Here is an 18,279-nt window from a genome sequence, read left to right on the forward strand (position 1 = left end):
GGGAGACATTCTTTTATCTATTTTTCAATCCCTGTAAAATATAAAGATTTGCAACTAGTAAAATAAAGCAGCATGGGAGATGAAGTATGATTAGGTATGTATTAAGGCTGCAGGACTCCAGTGTTTGTACAGTGGTATTATCTGGAAATGTAGTTGGTGTCATGCAAGAACAGGTGTTCAGAGGAAGTTTTACACATTTGGAAGAGCTTTAATTGTCCAAGAAATGCTCATAGACTCTCCGGTCACCTCTGTGGTTGCTTTAATGGACAAGGGGATGGTGCTTGAGCAGATTAAGAAACGTAAAACCTTCAAAGCAGTGTGCAGAAGGCTTAATGTTTTAGTTAGTCTCCTTGCTATTTAAAGTGAGTGCAGCTGACTGGATCATAAACAGCTTACAACTGCACCAGATATTCTTGCTGCAGAGAAAAAGGATTTAAATCATCCTTAGAGAATAGTTTCTAATGCCTTCCTGCACCCCCCCTTCTCTGAGGAGAGTGCAGTTTGGGCATTCTGCTAACCCAGCGGTTAAAAGGTAAGCTTCAGCACAGCTGGTGTGAATAGTGTGGTAAATAGCGATAGATGAGGGGGATATGTAACAAGTACTGGTTTGCACCAGGAGTCAGAATGGGTCTGAGCTGGTCTTCTTTTGGTATAACCACCACTGTGTACTTGATGCTCTCCATGAACATGCCCCAGGCAGTGTGAATCAGTTTGTCGTTCAATGGCCACCACCTTTTACTCAATTGACTATTCTCCCAAACCTGTGGCAATAGGAATTTCATGTGTGAGCATAAGTGAATACAGCAAAATTAGTCACTTTTATTTAAAAGAAATAACATATTACAAATAAGTGTGCAAAACAATTTCTGTGATTAAATACACATAAAAGCAACATGCAACCTTGACATCAAAATCGGCATAGAAGTTAGTCCTCAGTATGTTACATGATACTAAAAGAAACTTGTCAAATGTAGAGAGTTTGCAGCTAAACAGTCTTAAAGTGAACTGGGATGTCAGATTTGAAGCATCTGTGAAATAAAGTTTCAGAAGAGCAAGACTTCCCTCCCCCCAGATATTTAGTGCTATTAATTGAGAGCTTGTGTCTATTTCAGTTTCTAGTTTAGTATCTTATGCCTTAGTTCAGCAGTAAATATTAATTGCTGTGTAACAATTTAGGGGAAAGAGTTTGCAAGTGGTTTAGTCTAACCTAACTTTCCTTAGGCAAACATTATTTAGTATGCAACATCTCAAAAAAAAAAAAAAAAAAAAAAAAAAGTTTGCACATTTAAAGCCATTGCAGAGAAGTATACTTTGTGCCACTGCATTCATATATTGTGCTGGATGTGTAAGTGGCCTGTCCACTCTTCCAGTTGAAGCACAGGAATTTTAGAAGCAGTCAGTACAACTGACACCAGTACCAGCAGTGTTTTTTTTAAACCTGGAATGGCTGCTTTCCCTACAGGAGCAATTGCCTCTACAGCTGCAGGAGTTCCACATGCCCTGGGTACTTGCTTCACACACTATAGAGAGGTCAGTTAGGTCAGCAACTGCCCAAAAGTGCCATCAGCAACTGCATACAGACAATTAGTGCTGACTCTTCAACTTAACCAACAGTGGTGTGGTTACTACACAAACAGTAGTGTAGAGCTGCAGGATTACCTCCACCCCTCAAGCAGGATTCAGGCTACAGGCCGCTGTGGCTCCATGCTTGTCCCCTCTTCCCTGCTAGGCTAAGATGTGCTGGGGAGAGAGGGGAAAGGCAGTACTCCTGTTCTGAAAAAGGCTGGTAGAGTTTTATTTGAGTATGATACTTGAGTATTTTCCCTACTTCCAGCAATGCCTGAAATCTTCTGTTTTCACATCCCTTTTTCTAAGGCTAGTCCTGACATTTGTACAGCCCCCTGCAGATCTCTTAGTTGGCAGGCACTCGTGTTTTATCTAAAGTCGTTTCACAGTTGAGATTAAAGAGAAACCCAATAGGCACAAGCTTGTTGAAAGCCACATCTTGAAAACTTGAGTTGATGACAGTAACCCAAAGAGACTTTAATGATGAATGCTTGCAGAAATGAGAATAAACATATGTAGTCCCCTACTTCAGAGCTTGTTCAGATCATGTTGGGCCAGGCTTCTCAGTGAGGTCTGCTAAACTTCTCGATCAGTATTGGACGTTCATATACTGTCCTTCCAAAGATCCAGAATAGCCAAGGCAGTACTTTGACCCGTGCACTCCCTTGATGCAGTCAAAGCTTGTCATCAGTCATTTCTAGAAACTGAGCATAGACATCCCTTGAGCATTCCCCTTTTTGGTTGAATAAGAACTTGTAGTAGCTGCCATCTGCACATATTGCTGAAACAAAAAACAAAGTCACTTTCAGTTCAGCTGTTCAAGCAGCACTGTTCTCTTACCTTAGCTAGAGTTTAAGCTGGCCTTTCAAGCCAACAGAAGACACAGGTGTTATGGAGGTACAGTGTATCTCATGCAGTGTGTGCCACCTAGCCTGGAGTCTGCCAGGTGGCTTAGCACTGCACCCAGCCTCACTCCCTTACATCCAGCGTGCGCCCAGACAGCTTACTCTGGTGCAGCATTGGGCAGTGATGGCTCCTGGTCACAGCTGACATGGGCACACAGCACTGCCTCGCCTGAGTGCTCCCCACAGCTCAAAGTAAGTGCGTTTCAGAGGCTGGTTCTCCAGCCAGAACCTCAAGGAGCTGCTGTTACTCACCTAAGACAGCATTTGGCTCTGTTCCAAAGGCACAAATGCATGGAGAGCCTGAGGGAACCTGAAATTTGGAAAAACTCCATTTGGAACTGAAGTATTTGGGGAGAAAGCTGGCTGAGGCCAAACTGAAAGAAAAAAAAGTAACAATTTGGTAAGGCGTTCATTAGAGTCAGTTTAGAACTGCTAGCATGTTTGCACAAGTCAGGGTCCCGCTAACTGCTCTTACACTGCATTCTTGTTTTCTCCAATTAAGTATCAGGCAATATGAACAGTCCTGCTTCCATGGAAGGGTGACCCTATAACTACCTTTTTGTTACTTTACATGTTTAAGTGACTGCAGAAACTGCCAAAAGGATTGATTTTAGTAGAGTGTGGTTTGTTTGTTTTTTAAGTAGAAATTGTAAAAGTTACCAGAGTTAATGCATGATTATGCATGAGTTAATACCATGTTAATGCAGAGACTAAACATCTCACTAGGAAAAAAACAAACAACTTTCTACTGGAAGAACTCTACAACTCCATAAGGGACAGTAGAAGCAGGGCAGTTGCTAAACAGTCCTAAATTTACAACTTCATTCAAACAGCAAAACAGATTACTGTTAGCAGCTCAAGAAGTGCAGCTATTAGCTGCTGCTACTGCCAACAATTTAAACCCTATTAAAAGCCAACCAATCCCCCCATACAAGCCTTAGAATGGCTCAATCCATACCTTGACTGCTTATTTCTTTTGGGGTCTTCTGCAGCAAAAATATGTACTGTGCCATGGTCACTGGATACGCAGATTAGGGAAGCATCCTGATTGAAGTTAATGCTGCGGGTAGTAAGGACAGTTGCAGTATTTCCACTGGAAGCTACTCCCTGGTTTCCAGTGTGTACAATCCCAGTTCTGGGGCTGCCTGCAGCAGCTGCTAGCCTGCCAGGTGAGGTGTTAATTGCTCCTCTCAGGGAGGAGAGGGGAATTCTCCCATTCAGAGCAGCTCTGCTGACATGAACGAACACCCTCTTTGGTGGTGAGCACACATCAGAACATGGAAGGCCAGGTTTAGCAGCAGCAGACTGCCCTGGAACAGACACTACTGGCTGCCACCTCTGCTGAAAGAAGGCAAGGACTTTGCTCCAAGGAGCAGGCATGTTGGCGTTAAAGTGTGCAACATTCCTACCCTGATAACCAGGGTTCAGTGGAAGAACACGTTACCCACCTCTCCAGGGAGTGCATCAAGCAGGGGACTGAATCAAACTTCTGCATACAAGAGCCTGAGGCAGAGCAGCACTGAGTTATAATGAATGTTACTCACCCCCAGGTGCCTCAGCCTAGTCTCTGGGGGAAGTGTTACATTGCAGCACTGCATTCTCTGTATGCTGGTGTCAAGTGTCCACCCAGCTGCAGTGCATTCAATGCAGAGAAATGAACCTGTCAAAGCATGCATTTCATCCCATGCCCTGTTCACACAGCTGCAGCTCTTCTAGCACTGGGCCAAGAGGAAGAAGCACAGCCCGGTGCAGCACTGGCCCCTCTGTCTGAGTCCTGCTGTGTGCCTGCGGGACTGCAACTCTCTGCGTTCTCAGAGAGGCTCAGGTGCCACATACCAAGCTGCTTCAGCACCACACTGCCCACACAGACACAAAACATAAGCAATTAAACGTACCAGTATATATTGGCTGCCTGTGATCCTCTTCTTAGCTCCTGGATTAAATGCCCTGATGAAGTATCAAATATTCTTATGAGGGTCCCCTTGAGAAGGAATCAAACATTATATTAGGAATTACAGAAGACTACTTGGACAGTATCTTTACATCTGTGAATACATTCTAGCATGCCCCCAGACAGACAGTTGGGTTTTTCATCTCAATAGATTTAGAATCCTCTTAGAGTTAGTTTTGGGGAAGAATTTTCTTTCCCCCCCCCCGCCTCAATACATTGTTATAACACTTTGGTATACAATCTTAGTAACTACTCAGTAAGTCTTATCCAAGTTATATTCTAAAGTCCTAGTGCAGCCCCAACATTGGTTTGCAAGCATTAAAAGTAGACATGGGGATACCTTCTCATGCCCAGATTCTGGGGATCATTTCTTGCCTGTTCCCCATATTCTGTACTATTTTGATTGCTATTTTTTCCCCTCAACTTGAATATAATCAGGTAGTTTTGCTCTTGCAAATTAGTTCTGTTGAATTCACCTAGAAAAATTATTTACCTACTTACTACATACTCGTTTTCTGTGTTAATCCAAATCTAAGAGACCTCTTAGACAAGTCAGGTTACAGATAGAAGACTGCCTTAGATAACTGTACTTCAGAGAGTAAGCTACACATGACACCAGAGACTTAAAACAAGTTAGTGCATCTCAAAGCAGCCAACCATCTAGTAGCACTTTCATCTGATGAAGAGCATATATATGTTGTCAGCTACAATTCATGTTATACACCTGGTTAACAAATGCCTCTCTCCAACCTCACATCAGTAAATAACATCACCCAACAAATTAAGTTGACATTTGCCTCAATGTAAGATGTGATGTTCAGTGTGTTCAAATGTGGTGTTCTGCCTATATACTTCTCTCAGTCTGCAAATGCTGTTTGAACTTACTCTATACAAAAAAAAAGTTCTAGCGTCATCCAGTAGATCATTATTCTATTTAGCAATGGTGTTTGCAGCTTAAGAGCTTTGTTTAGAGGACTTACAGTATCTGTGCCTAGTTAAGAGAGACTATGTCTGCTTTTACTTTAAGCTTCTTGAGCTATTGGCTCTGTAGTAGAACCTAATCTAAACAGACTGCTTAGATTAATTTAGCTCATCCTTGAAAAACTTGTTTTAATTGAGTAGAAGAAGGCAGCAAGTACTCAGCTCTCCTCCTGCCCATCTACTATACATTTATTTGGACACTTTGGAGCCAGACTTTGGGAGATGCAGCTCACTAGCAGATTCCACTCAAGTTCTTAAGGGGAAGGCAGGTCTGACTTGCTTTGCAAAGAAACTTCAGTTTTTTGTTTTTTTTTTTCCAGTGTACAGCATTCTGTAGTCCTATGAAACTCAAGACCACACAGTGTGGTCAATATTCCAAGAACCTTTCTATTGTTACACACTGTATAAAAACACCTGGAACAAGCACATGAGGAAAACAGTTATGCCATAGCAGACCTCAAGCCCTCCAGTATGACAGTCCTATTTGCAAGTATTTCTTCAACAGTGGTTTTAAAGTTCAACAGGAACTAACAAAGGTGAAAGAATGTAGATAAACATTATTGAAGAAAACACGAAACACGTGAACTGCTTGGGCCAAATTTTGTTCAAGTGCTACTGAAGAGTCACAGCTACAGTCAGCTAGAATAGAAATGCTACCTCAAGCACTGCATTGGGATCGCTGTTTGGGTATCCTGAAGAAACAGTAAGGATGATGATAAAAACTGAGAATGCATATTTCCAAAGACAAATTGTCCATTTAGTTACTCCTATGCCTTTCCTATGAAAGGATGTGACTTCCTATTTTATGAGGAGTTACTACACTAGAATGCATAGTCAGTCAGAGGTAAGAGGATATTCTTACTTTTTCTGATGCTGTTGCAATTCTTGTTCCCTGCAGGTTTAAAGCTATACAGCTCAAGACTCCTTCATGAGCTGGTATGTCTACAGGAGGCTTCTCTGTATTAGCCAGATCCACAATCTGCACGTGCCCGGTATGTGTTCCAGGAAATGCAAGGAGAGAATTATTACTATTTGGACAAAGGACACAGAGACCTAAAAGACAAAAAGGGAAAAGGAAAGTAACTGCAGTTTCTGTAACCTAATAAATTTTTCAAACAAGTTCCTAAAAATCAATAATTTAAAAATAAACAAACGTGCACATAGTAAATGGTAAATTAATTTTAATGGCTACTGCAGTATCCCAAAACATGAACCATCCATAAGAGCAGAGTACTCCTGAGGTCCTGGTGATACCAAATAGATTTTTGCCCACTCAGTCCACAGCTAGCAGAGCGATGGGTGGGTATTCCAAGAACCAACATGCTACTTTATCTTCCACCTTATGCCTAACAGTTTGTAAGTCACTGGGCTAACTCCCAGTAACTGGGTATTTACATTGTACTGCCTTGAATGCAACCAGAAATTCCATGTTTGCTTCTAGTAGGCTTGAAAACCTCAGAAGATGGGGTTCCTGAGCTCCTACCAGAGAGGACATCATCCTTATCTCCAAGCTGATCCTCCCAAGATACAAAGCACGGCCAGTATCCCTTGTTATAGTGTCCCTCACTTTCAGGAAGAGTTCAGCTCCATCCTTTCTCTAACTGTCCTTCGAGTAGGCGTAGGCCACCAGCTGTGGATAAGCCCTTCAGTTTCCTTTCTGCAAGACTAAACAGGCCCAGCTCCCAGAGCCTCGCTCGCATGTGCTTTGGGACCCTGACAACCATCACAGCTGCACACAGCTGTGCCTGGAGGCAGAGAATCACAGTCACTATTACACCCCTCCAGGTTTAGCCCTTCACTTACACAGCTTGTCCTAAGTGTGCAGATCTCCTTGTTCTCCAGGCTCTTCTTCCAAGAAGCACCCTCTCCTTTTCTATAAGTAATGCCACTGCAAAGAGCCTATTCCTCAGGGTCAAACCTGAGCCCTGTCCCAGCCACACGTACTCAAGAGCCTAGAGCTGGCAGCACTGCACTAGACGGTATTCAGCCTGGGGCACTAATACTCTGCTTGGTTCAGGATACTGCCTGACATTTCAGATTCAGCTCGTTTCCACAAAGGAGCGGTCATTCCTTGCTAATTAGTCTCTCCTTGACACTGTGGAGAGTAACTCTCTAGACACTCTAACTTGATTAGAAAAGAGGGATGATGCACTTTAATATTTTGTGTTGACAATTAAGCTTTTAGCATTACGTTCACAGATTCTTTACCTAAGAAAACACACAGCTTCTCCACAAATCAACTGTAACATAATAGGAGCACATGAAAAAGCTTTTCTGTGCCAAGCGTGAATATATTTTAATAACCATTTTATAAAAACAAAAACATCTCCAAAGGGCATGGCTGTAATGTTGTAAGTAAACTGTTTAATGACTTACTAAGTGAAACAGATTCAGGCATCTAAACATAAATAGCATTAAAAGAACAGAATAAAACTGTTTCCATCCCCCAGCCCACAGACACCACTAACCTTTAGGGTTGTAGCAGGTTTCAAAGACATGCAACTGGTGGGGATTGTGTGTGAACGTGAAAACTTTAATCATGGAGTCCAGGACTACCACAATTCTGCAAGAGACAATAAATTCTTACGACTTGGTGGGGGTTAAGGGTTAAAAGAGGGACCTGTATATTAATTCAGGACTGCAAAGGCTTTCAAGATTTAATGGCTATATTATTTCCTCCCACTCTACAGACTTGCAAAAAGCACAGCTACGAGCCTGCAAAGCACTTTTATCTAAAGCTATGGCAGCAGAACCCCCCCCCACCCACACTTACACAAAACTCCAACTCCTAATAACAGCTCTTGCTCTAGAGATTCACTTGAATTCCCTTCGCACTCCATACATGGAAAAAACCACTGTCAACAGTAGCCACTTGAGAATGTCTCCCTTTATTAGGGGGCTAAAAAGTCCTACAGGCTTTTCATCAAGGTTTCAGATTCTTGGGTTGTGATCTATTAACATACAACGCTTGCCCCTGAAAGCCTGTTTTAGATAAGCATTAGCAGTTAGAGCTAAGAGTTAACCAAAATCTATTCCTATGTACAGTCAGAAATGCGTGCACAAGGCCAATCCGTGCATTTGAAACAAGTGTGTTGCACCTACCTGTCTCTTCGCAGCTTAACTGCTTTGACTTCTGTAGAAAATTCTATCTCAATGACAGTCTTCTTCTTCAGATCATCCCAGATCATTACTGGAACAGTGCAGAGACTGCATTAGTTCATCAAGGCATATCTGAAGATCCAGTGTCTGCATTACAACAACTTCTAGTTCCTGAGACTAGGAGGCGCATCCAGTAACTGAAGCAGTTACAGCCTGGCATGCTGCTAGCCATAAGGTATTTAGCAAGTGCATACCAACCCATGGCTCCTGCAGGTAGGAGCTGGTAAACAAAATTCAAAAGCTGATAATAAAAATACCTTTTTCTAAAGACACGATTTTTTTTTTTGGGGGGGGGGGGGGGGGGGGGGGGGGAGTGGAAGGGGGGACTGTTTCTTTATTTCACTGACAACCCTTAGAATAAAACAATGTTTTCCTAATAAGCCTGCCAGCCAGGGCCCTCTTCCCCCCTTAGGCTGCTGAGCCACAGGACTGTTGAGCTACAGGATACCCTTTGCAAAGTTAACAGAAGCACAGAGGGCTCTGCTCTGAGAGAGCAGTCATTGCAGATCCCTGCTTGTTAGCACTGCAGCAGCAATAATACAACAAATTTCACCACACCTACCTAGACCTGCTGCAGCCTCCCTTCCCACCCAACCTTCAGAATACTTGACCCCAGCTCAAGGCTGGTATTTTGGAGTTCTTTTGACAGTTCCACACAGCCTAGCAAGACACACATTACAGACAATTCCTGGAGACTCACGGCAGTACCTTTGTTAGGTGGGTACTTCGGCTTTTTTCCTCCACCTACTAGTGCTAAATAGTTGCAACGAAACAGCATTTCGACATGGCCAACACCGCCTTCTAAAAATTCTGGAAGACAAATGTATTTTATTGAAGAGCATCACAACCTGTTAAAATGTCTTCTAATTTTTACTGAAGTTACAACAGAAGTTTGCATTATCTAGCACGCCGCTCAGACACCCAAAAAGACTTCTTACCCCAACTAACTTAAAAACAACAAAAGCCACCATACGGAATCCTCCAGAAGTGGAGGTGACAGACATGAGGTATCTTTGTTGCCCTAACACCACGTAACTAGAGGTTTTTGTTTGTTTTATTTAAGATTAGGATTCTTATTAAAGCTGTTTTATCCCTCACAGCAAAGATCACTGCTGCTGTTGTCAGCCAGTTGGGACAGGCCTCATTTCATAATATAGAGCAAACAACACAGCAACATTTTAAAACTCCATAGAAACACTCTGTGAGAGGTCAAGCAATATCATGGTAGCTTAATTATTTCTATTACATAGTGGTTTTGTAAAAACATTTAGAAACACTGATTAATTCATTGAAGTTATTTCCCCAACTAATTCCCCTCACGCACTCTTCAAGTCTGGCATTGCTCTCTTACGCTAAAGCTGTGTGTTTAAATAAGGCCAACACTACAACCAACAAGGCCATGAACCTTTTTATTTAAAAGGAGCTTTGTCTTTATAGTCTTGGTGGATTTGAGGAAAGAAGACAAAAACCACACATACATGTAGGAAGTGAACCAGAATCTCTAATTATGTTCTCTGGAACATCCCATAGCTGCTAGAACAGTAAAGCGTGGTCCAGCCCCACTGAGCCTCCACTCAAGTTTTACACCATGCAGGAAACGTAACAAAAGCAAAACAGATCAGCTGGTACAGTCAGTTTCTTAATTACAGTGCTAGGAATTTTTTTTTCTTCTTAACCTTATCTGCAGAGGAAGTAGAATGAGACACCATGCTCATGAAAGAATAAAGCATCAACCAGGGGATTTCATAGACAAATTCTCTTATTATCTGATGACATTTGAGTGGGGTCTTGGTTTTGTTTACGTATCTTAGAGGGAAGCTTGGCATTCCACAGGGGAAGAGAGGCCATAACTGTGGTCTTCAGATGATCTGAGTCAAAAACCAAACCTCCTTTAACAGACTGTCCAACACCTCCTCACAGGGACAGGCTCCAGTAAGACTCCTGGTTTCATCTGTCTTTCTATTTCAAAGCTAGAGGGAAAGTTGAAATTTCACAAGGAATCAAGAAAGACCTACTGTCAGAAACAGGGATAGGAGAAAGAAAAAAAAATAACGGATGTGGGAGGAAATACTACAATGGAAAGATTAAGACATATGCATGAAGGATACGATGAAGGTAGATTCAGGCATCAAGAGGCACTACAGCACATCTGGATGTTAGGGCTTGGCCACACAATGCTGAAAATAGATGCCTGGAAAGATACTCACGTTGGAGCAGTTAAACCTTGGATTTTGTACAAGTCATTGTGGTTTCTTCAACATGACTTTTGACTGCTGAATTTCCATCCAGAACAGATGTATGTGACCACTACCCCTGTGTCCACCAGATCCTCCTCTTAACTCCATTAAAGCATTAAAAGCCTGACAGCACATGCTGCTATGAGGTATTACCACTGGGAGTCTGAAAATACTTGTCAGTACGATAACTTGAGACTTTAAGAACGTGTGGTAAGGTGAATCTATGGTAGAACAGACACTTGATTCATTAGATTTACAGCTCTGACAGCTGATGCTTAGATGAGTGACTTTATGGAAAACCATAAGGTACAAGAATTAAAACTTGGTTTCATGCTGAGTTAACAGATATCAAACAAGTAGATTAGTTCCACCTGGGACACTGCTCCACTGACTCATAGAGTAAAACACCTGAGCGGTGAACAAGACTGATATTGAGAGGTCAGACTATGCTGGATGTAGAAATACACAGAACAAAGTGTGAAAGGGAATCTGACTCATTTCTTATGAGTCACAGCAGTTTTCTAGAGGCCTTGAAAAATGTCCAGAGGTACCATCAGGGAGAGTTTTGGCGATGAACTCAACGGGACTTCAACCTGACTTCTGATTCTTTTAGCACACTACCACAGATGACAGCTCCAAGACACGATGCTCACAGAATGATTTACTGTTCAGAACGGAAAATGGCTTGTCGGCTTTGGCCATGTGAACAGTGGTTTCACAGGAATTGCAGAGCTATTTAAAGTACATTTTTCCTTTTCTAAATCTCCTTTCTAGTTTATCACCACAGACTGAAAGCACTGGGAAACCTGTTTAGCATGTCAGTTTTCCTCCTACACTTGGAGTTAGCATCACATTGTTGGATTTCATTTTCCCTTATTTTGACTCAATTACATTTGCTTTCTGGTGAGAGCCCCATTACCTGTTAACACAGCTCACCTACTCGTTTCTGTTAAGGCACAATAGGTGTTCTACTGCACTGAGATCAGCCTAGATTTTTTAGAAATATAGAGAATATGTAGTATAGAGCATTAGAGGTCTGAATTCAGTGCTCTTGCAAGCAGTAATCTAAGCAAGTACAAAGTGTTACGCTCAGATCTCTGGTAAAAAGGCAGTAGTTTTATTGCTATGCTAGATCACCCACCGCACAAGAACAGAACAACTTCTCTTGGTGACACACAATATTGTTGCAGCAAGCAACTCTTCTCCCACTTGTGAGCAGCCAGACAACTTATCTCCTACCCAGGGCAACAAACATTAGCAACAGCTACTGCAGTTCAGCTGCTGCAAGAAGGTGAGAACTTCATCAGCAGCCAGCTTTATGCAAATTAATAGCATCTGAACATCTGACAAGGCAGTGGCATAAGTAAGAGTCCCCCTGAGACCAACCTGGATTTCCTTCCTGAGGCTTGATTGTAAGCCTTGCAGTGATGTAAAAGCGAGAGCTAGGCAAGAATCTTACAGAAAAAAAAAAAAAAAAGCTCAGGAGACTGAGCTTCCAACACAGAACTAGCATGGTAGAATAATTAAGCATTTTACCTTGTTTCTCTTTTTCTTTGAGTGGATCTGCATTATAAACTCGGAATCCATTTTCCATTCCACATGCAAAGCATCCTGTAGTAAAAAGCACATACACAGATATATACACACACATATAGTCATCGTGAGGTCTGCTGAAGATCTACGCCAGAACCAGAAGGTTAGGAGAGCATTACTCAATAACTGCAGGGTTAAAAGGAGGCCCATGACCACTTGCCAGCTTTGTTAGCATTTGCACGTGAAAAGCATTCAGAGAAGTTGTCCTCTGTGGTGGTTCCTATTCAACGTGGAAAGTTCTTGGTATTCTTTTTTGACAGGTGAGGAAACAATAGAAGGAAAGGGGAGCGATTCACAACCCATCTGTGTCCTACATGCAATGCCAAGGGAAGGAAACTTGCCTCTTAAAAGTTATGGTCCCACAGTTGTTACGGAGCAAAACCCTTCCTTTCTTACTAGGTCAGAATTTACCCCATGATTACAAGATATCAAACACAACCCATTGTTTGTGTTTCTGCAGAAGAGAGCTTATCAAGAATAGCTTTTTAAGAAAGCTCCAAGAGAGCCCAGGAGTGTCGGATGCTAATAACAAACATAACAAGAGCTTGGGTCTAAACGAGGAAAATAATTGGAAAAATTACATTTTAGAACTGGAAAAGTAAAACAAAAAAAGTAAAATTTCAGCTATACTTGCATACAGAAGCACAAACATGCCTTTTTAGCAGAATCCATCAAACCATCAGCATCCCATCCTGCTGCTTTATCCGCTAGAGGGTGAATGCAGTTACTGACATAAAGAAGTGCCAGTGCGAGGTCAGAGCAATTACAAGTCATTAAGCAGCAGCAAGCATCACTGAGACAGACTGACAGAACATCAGTTGCTACACACCGTATATTCACTGCATCAAAAATTCTGTTACAGTCTTCAAATTGGAAGAGAGTCATCAGAGCCCGGCCGCATCCTGACACATTGCGGTGGCTGCAATGGTTTCACCCCCAACTGAAAGCCAGGGAGACGTGTTGAAAGGCCCCCAGAGGGGAAGGAGGCCCTCAGGCCCAGCCTGCCTGCAGTGCTTACACCACCTGCTCAGATCCATGCACCCAGCGCCTTCCTCCCACCTCATGGCTGCGGGGCTGTGCCTCAGAGGCTGCCACAAGGACTCAGAAGGAAAGGGTCACACGTGGCCAGACAAGATGGTAACAGGCCTGGCTGTGTTGTGGGCAAACCATACCTGCACGAAAGCTCAAAGGACAAGGCACATGTGCTCACTGAAGGGCAAGCAAGCAGCATTCACTACATCTTCTGCCGCTCATTTCTTCATACGGTTTAAGGTATCAGAAGAAACAACACAATTGGTAACACCCTTTTCCACACAGATTGAATGTCACAGCAGTAGCTGTTATATGGGAAAGCCACAACACAAAGAATAATAAAATAATAATAATAAAATCAGTGTTCTCACATAACAGTACAGGAACACGTAACAAACTTGATCCTGACAACAGCGCTAACTTAAAACCCCCACAGCTTCAGAGGGACGGGGAGAAGATGACCAAAAATGCCAGTTTTAGGTTCTTTCTTAATACTTCAGGAGTTTCACTCCAAACAGTACTTAAAGAACAAACCAAACAACAACAGAAAAAGCACTACATCTGTGCTCTGCTTTACAGACCAGTATCTCTATCTCACAAGTGTGTGGGTGTAAGCTTGGAAGCATCCTTAGGGTTCCTGTTCAATGAGCTCATACATACAAAGGAAAAACTCCTCTAAAATCCACCTCTGCAAGCCTCAGTATAGAAAGGGAAAAACCCTTTTTATGTATCATCGTTAAAAGCAGAGTCACAGGCACAATATACTAATTTCTTCTAACAGCACAATAGTCAGTGAACAGGAAAAACAAACCCAAAACAAACCCTAAAACAAACAAAACAAAAACCACAAACCCCCAAGCCCAGAAGACTCACGGGCACTTTACCCTGTCCAAACTGCTGTAATGAATTAAGCGTGCGAAGTTCTTCTTTACCCACGTAAATGCACAGGAAATGAAAACAAATCAAACACACACATGCACGAAAACATAATAATTACAGAAAGATTAATAAACATATTGAAGTAGATATTTAAGTAAACTAAATTAATTCCCCTTCTCCCTTCCTGGTGCATCACTCTTTAGCTTGCTCTGACAGCTGAATACGTAAGAGCTCCCTGCACGGAAACAACAGCACTAACAAGCTGCCACCTCTTTCAGTATACTTCACTCGGATTACCAGAAGAGAAATGATAATGGAAAACATTTCTTGCTACAGGAAGTAATACTGCACAGGATGAGAACTAATCTGCTTCTGGTACCTGCAGTCTGTATCCATATAATTATTTCTCCAGTGATAGTTTTAAATCAGCATATCTTATTTCCAGGAAAGCGGAAGAAGAAGGATGGTGAAACTGTTCTATACTAAAAGAGCTCAGAAGTTTTCCTTGTGTTAACACCCAAAGCTTATGACAGACCCAAACAGAACACGCCTAATGCAATAAAATGCAGACGTAACATTTCCTGTAGCACTGCTACAGCTTTTCTGCAGGGCTAACCTTGTGACAAAGACATCAGCTGCACTTCATTTCTTGGGAATATCTCCATTTTAACTGGTGACACCATAACAAAAAATAATTAAAAAAGAGGGAATGGGGTCAATGTTGATACTCCACATACAGTTGATTGCTATTGACAGATACACAAAGTTCTTAGTCATGGCAATCTCTGAGCCAGGCAAGGGGAAAAAAAACAAAGATGACCGCACATTTCGATTCCAGGTTATGGAACCAGCTTTGGAGCCCAGTGTTTCCTACCTGATCCCAGTATTTACCAGTGTGATCACAAGTCCACCAGTTCACCTGTACCACTGTGACTTGTAAGCTGTATGTGTAATTGGGAAGGGGCTGCCAGAAGCAGAGAGTGGGAATTGTTGCAATAACAGCTATGCTTCCCTCAGCAGCAAGCCCACATCTCATTTTTGAGAAGGGACAGGCACGCTGTCAGAGAGCCACTGACAGAGAAGACAACTCAGATGCTGTTAAAAGTTTTGATTCAGATGCAAGGTAAAACTGAATCTCCCCAGAATTATTACCCTAACCTGGAGCTGTGCCTGGTCCTGCAGTAAGTATTACTTGTCAACAGTCCCTGCGAGGCCATGGGGGCTTTTGTCTGCTCTTCTAAAAACAAAGAAAAAGAAAGGGTTAAATTCATGACTAAGCTAGAAGGTGCCAAAAGCTGACAGAGAGACCTGCACGCTGTAGGGCCTAAGATCCAAAAAACACCATAGTGAAGCCTGGGGACATTAGTATGGCAGAAGCAGCTCCTAGCACATTCAATTTCCTTGCAACGGGAAGCTTTGTCTAAAGCCATAAAGGAAAGCACAGAAACCTACTCACATCCTAATTTATGGGGTCCTATAGCCAAGCATTTCAGTTCACTACACGAGCTCAAATGAATAAGCCAAGTGTTCCTACACCAGAAAAAGTCCACACCTCAGCTCTCAAACTAGCTTTAGACTACAGCAGCAACAAGAGAAACCTGTCAGTGACTGACAGGTATGCTTTCTGGTATGGAGCTTATTATTGAGTTTGTCTATTCATTTCTATCAAGTGCTTTAATGTTCCTCTGAAAGCATTAGAAAAGTGAAATTAAGAGCATTCTCTTTTTGAACACCTGAGAACACCGCGCAACACAGGCTGCTTTGTATGTTTCTAAAGTTAAAAACAAAAAGATGGGAAGGGTACCCAGTATGAAGACACGGGATTGCTCAAAACAGAGCAAGGGAAGTATGCCTCAGAAAAACTGCGGACGTTAGCTTTATCACTCGTCAGCCACGGAAGTTAAGACTGGAAGAGCCTTATTAGATCATTCCTCCCATCTTCCTATCGTTATGGGATTGGCTCGTCTTAAATTACTAAGAAATTAGGTTATTGTGACAATATATGCAGACACCCACACTACTAAGCTTCAGCACTCAAGTGACTCATATTTCTATTTTTGGGAGAAGCAACATGGAAGAAATGAGCTTTTCCTCTTATCAACTTGCCTTTGAGCAGCCGAGGACTTGTCCTTCCAGAACACTTGGAAAAAGGCCCTAACCTAACACAGAGTTTGCATGCTACCTACAGTCCACAAGTCACCACCACAACCACGAAGAGCTGCTGGAGCTTGCAAGTGAAAACCAAACTTGTTTTTTGTTCACTTCTTTTTGGTTGTTGTTATCCAGGTGGCTGGCCAGACTATGTGGGACAGGACTTGAATACTGTTGGGAGTAAGCACCTCAGTTCACAGAGCACACAGATACCGCAGACAAGTTCCTTAACATACTTTGGATTCCACATTTCAAAAGAGTGTTTAATTTGTGTTAACTGCTACAGAATTTAGGGAAGCCTTTGCAACAAGAACATGTTTTACATGGTAAAATGATGTTCTAAAGGCATCTCGCAGGAGAAGAAATTCCTACCTTCTTATATAGTTCTTCTGTACAATCCAACCATCACAGGCCAAGTATCAAACACTACAGACCCCACAGATCTGCAGTGAAGCACATCCTTGCTAATCTTTTTCCATCTCTGCTGTAGATGCAAGACAAAAGCACGTGCAAACAGAGTTGCTCGAGAACAGACTATGCTATTGTTTTTGAGTTAACAGGGTTGCTTGAGCAGAGCTACCAAGAAGCTCACTTCATTAACAGCTTGATATACTACCAACAAGAGCCTCAGCAGAGACGTTAGCTTGGAATCGCTGGGTAAGCCTCGTTAACACATCACTTCGAGAGCACCGGCAACAGGTATGGGAACTGCCACCTGCAGTGACAGAGGCTGCAAGACTGTCTTAAGCAAGAGCACTATTTGGTAAGAGTTGGGGGGTGTTACAAAATGATGACTTCCCATTCCTTTTTCCACAAGAGGACACTTATTCATAGGGCCGGTGCTATTTTTATGTTGTAAGAGCCAGACGAGGCACGGGGAGCCCCTCTCTAGCACAGGGCCTCCCCCTCTCCACACAAAGAAGTAAATAAACCCAGCGCGCAGCCCTGCGGCTCGCTGGCGGTCCGCAGACGGCACCCTGCGCTCCCCCACGGCTACGATCAGCATTTTAACAAACACTTCACAGCTCCAGCCAGACACAAAGTCACAGCTCGAAGCAGTTACCCCAGAAAGCGGCACTCCGCGCCTCACCCCTCGAGCAGCACGGCTCCGGGACGCCCGTTCAGCCCGCTTCTTGAGGCGAGGCCGCGCACCCTGCGGGGGGCCAGGCCAGCACCCGGCCTCTGGGGCACCCCAGGGCGCCCACCCCCAGCCCCCAGCCCCCCCCGGGCCCTCTGAGGGCCGGCAGGGCACGGGAGGGACTGAGCCCCCCTCACACGCGAGGATTCAACCCGGGGCTGCCCCTCACAGGGCCCCAGCCCCCTCAGGGCGCCCCCAGCCCCCTCAGGGCGCCCCCAGCCCCCTCAGGGCGCCCCCAGCCCCCTCAGGGCGCCCCCAGCCCCCTCAGGGCGCCTCACCCGCCCCCCTCACCGTGGTCCTGGTTGAAGCCGGCGTAGAGCAGCCCGTTGCCGTGCGGGTTGGCCGGCAGCAGGTTCATGGCTCCGTCCCGCTGCCCTCCTCCTCCTCCTCCTCCCCTCACGGCCCCTTTAAACCATGGCGGCCCCCGCCCGGGCCGAGCCGAGCCGAGCCGGGCCGAGCCGGGCCGAGCAGACGGCGCCGCTTCCGCCCCGCCAGGCCGCGCCGCCGAGCGCCGAGCCCGATGCGGCCGGGCGGGGAGCGCCGAGCGATCGAGCCGCGCCCGTCGGGAATGGCGGCGGGAGGCGGGAGCGCGGCCGGGGCTCTGAGGGGAGCTCTGGGGAGGCTCTGAGGCGGCTGCACCGAGCGTGGGGGGCGGGGGTGGGGGGAGCACTTCACAGAAAGCTCGCG

General features: G+C 44.1%; 1 protein-coding gene across 2 annotated transcripts; it reads right to left on the reverse strand.

Annotated features, from left to right (window-relative positions):
• Window positions 1-799: 799 nt before the first annotated feature.
• WDR45B (WD repeat domain 45B) lies at window positions 800-18,120 on the reverse strand. Of its 2 annotated transcripts, XM_068655257.1 has the most exons (10): window positions 17,884-18,117; window positions 12,336-12,410; window positions 9,271-9,372; window positions 8,506-8,593; window positions 7,872-7,966; window positions 6,266-6,456; window positions 4,367-4,452; window positions 3,430-3,531; window positions 2,724-2,845; window positions 800-2,347 (listed from the first exon to the last, which is right to left on the reverse strand). In XM_068655257.1, the coding sequence occupies exons 1-10, from the start codon at window positions 17,948-17,950 to the stop codon at window positions 2,241-2,243; spliced, it is 1,035 nt and encodes a 344-aa protein (XP_068511358.1). In that variant the 5' UTR covers window positions 17,951-18,117; the 3' UTR covers window positions 800-2,240. The 2 variants fall into 2 exon arrangements, with proteins under 2 accessions (XP_068511358.1, XP_068511359.1); XM_068655258.1 differs by lacking the exon at window positions 12,336-12,410 and having other exon boundaries at window positions 17,884-18,120.
• Window positions 18,121-18,279: the final 159 nt, after the last annotated feature.

Source organism: Anas acuta, chromosome 18 (genome assembly GCF_963932015.1).
Source record: "Anas acuta chromosome 18, bAnaAcu1.1, whole genome shotgun sequence".
NCBI lineage: Eukaryota > Metazoa > Chordata > Aves > Anseriformes > Anatidae > Anas > Anas acuta.

Coding starts and splice junctions, on each gene's coding strand:
- WDR45B (XM_068655257.1), bottom strand. CDS start 17,950: ATGAACCTGCTGCCGGCCAACCCGCACGGCAACGGGCTGCTCTACGCC. Junction 12,411..17,883: donor CGGCTTCAACCAGGACCACG/GTGAGGGGGGCG, acceptor TTTTTACTACAG/GATGCTTTGCATGTGGAATG. Junction 6,457..7,871: donor AACCTGCTACAACCCTAAAG/GTTAGTGGTGTC, acceptor TTTGTCTTTTAG/GTCTCTGTGTCCTTTGTCCA.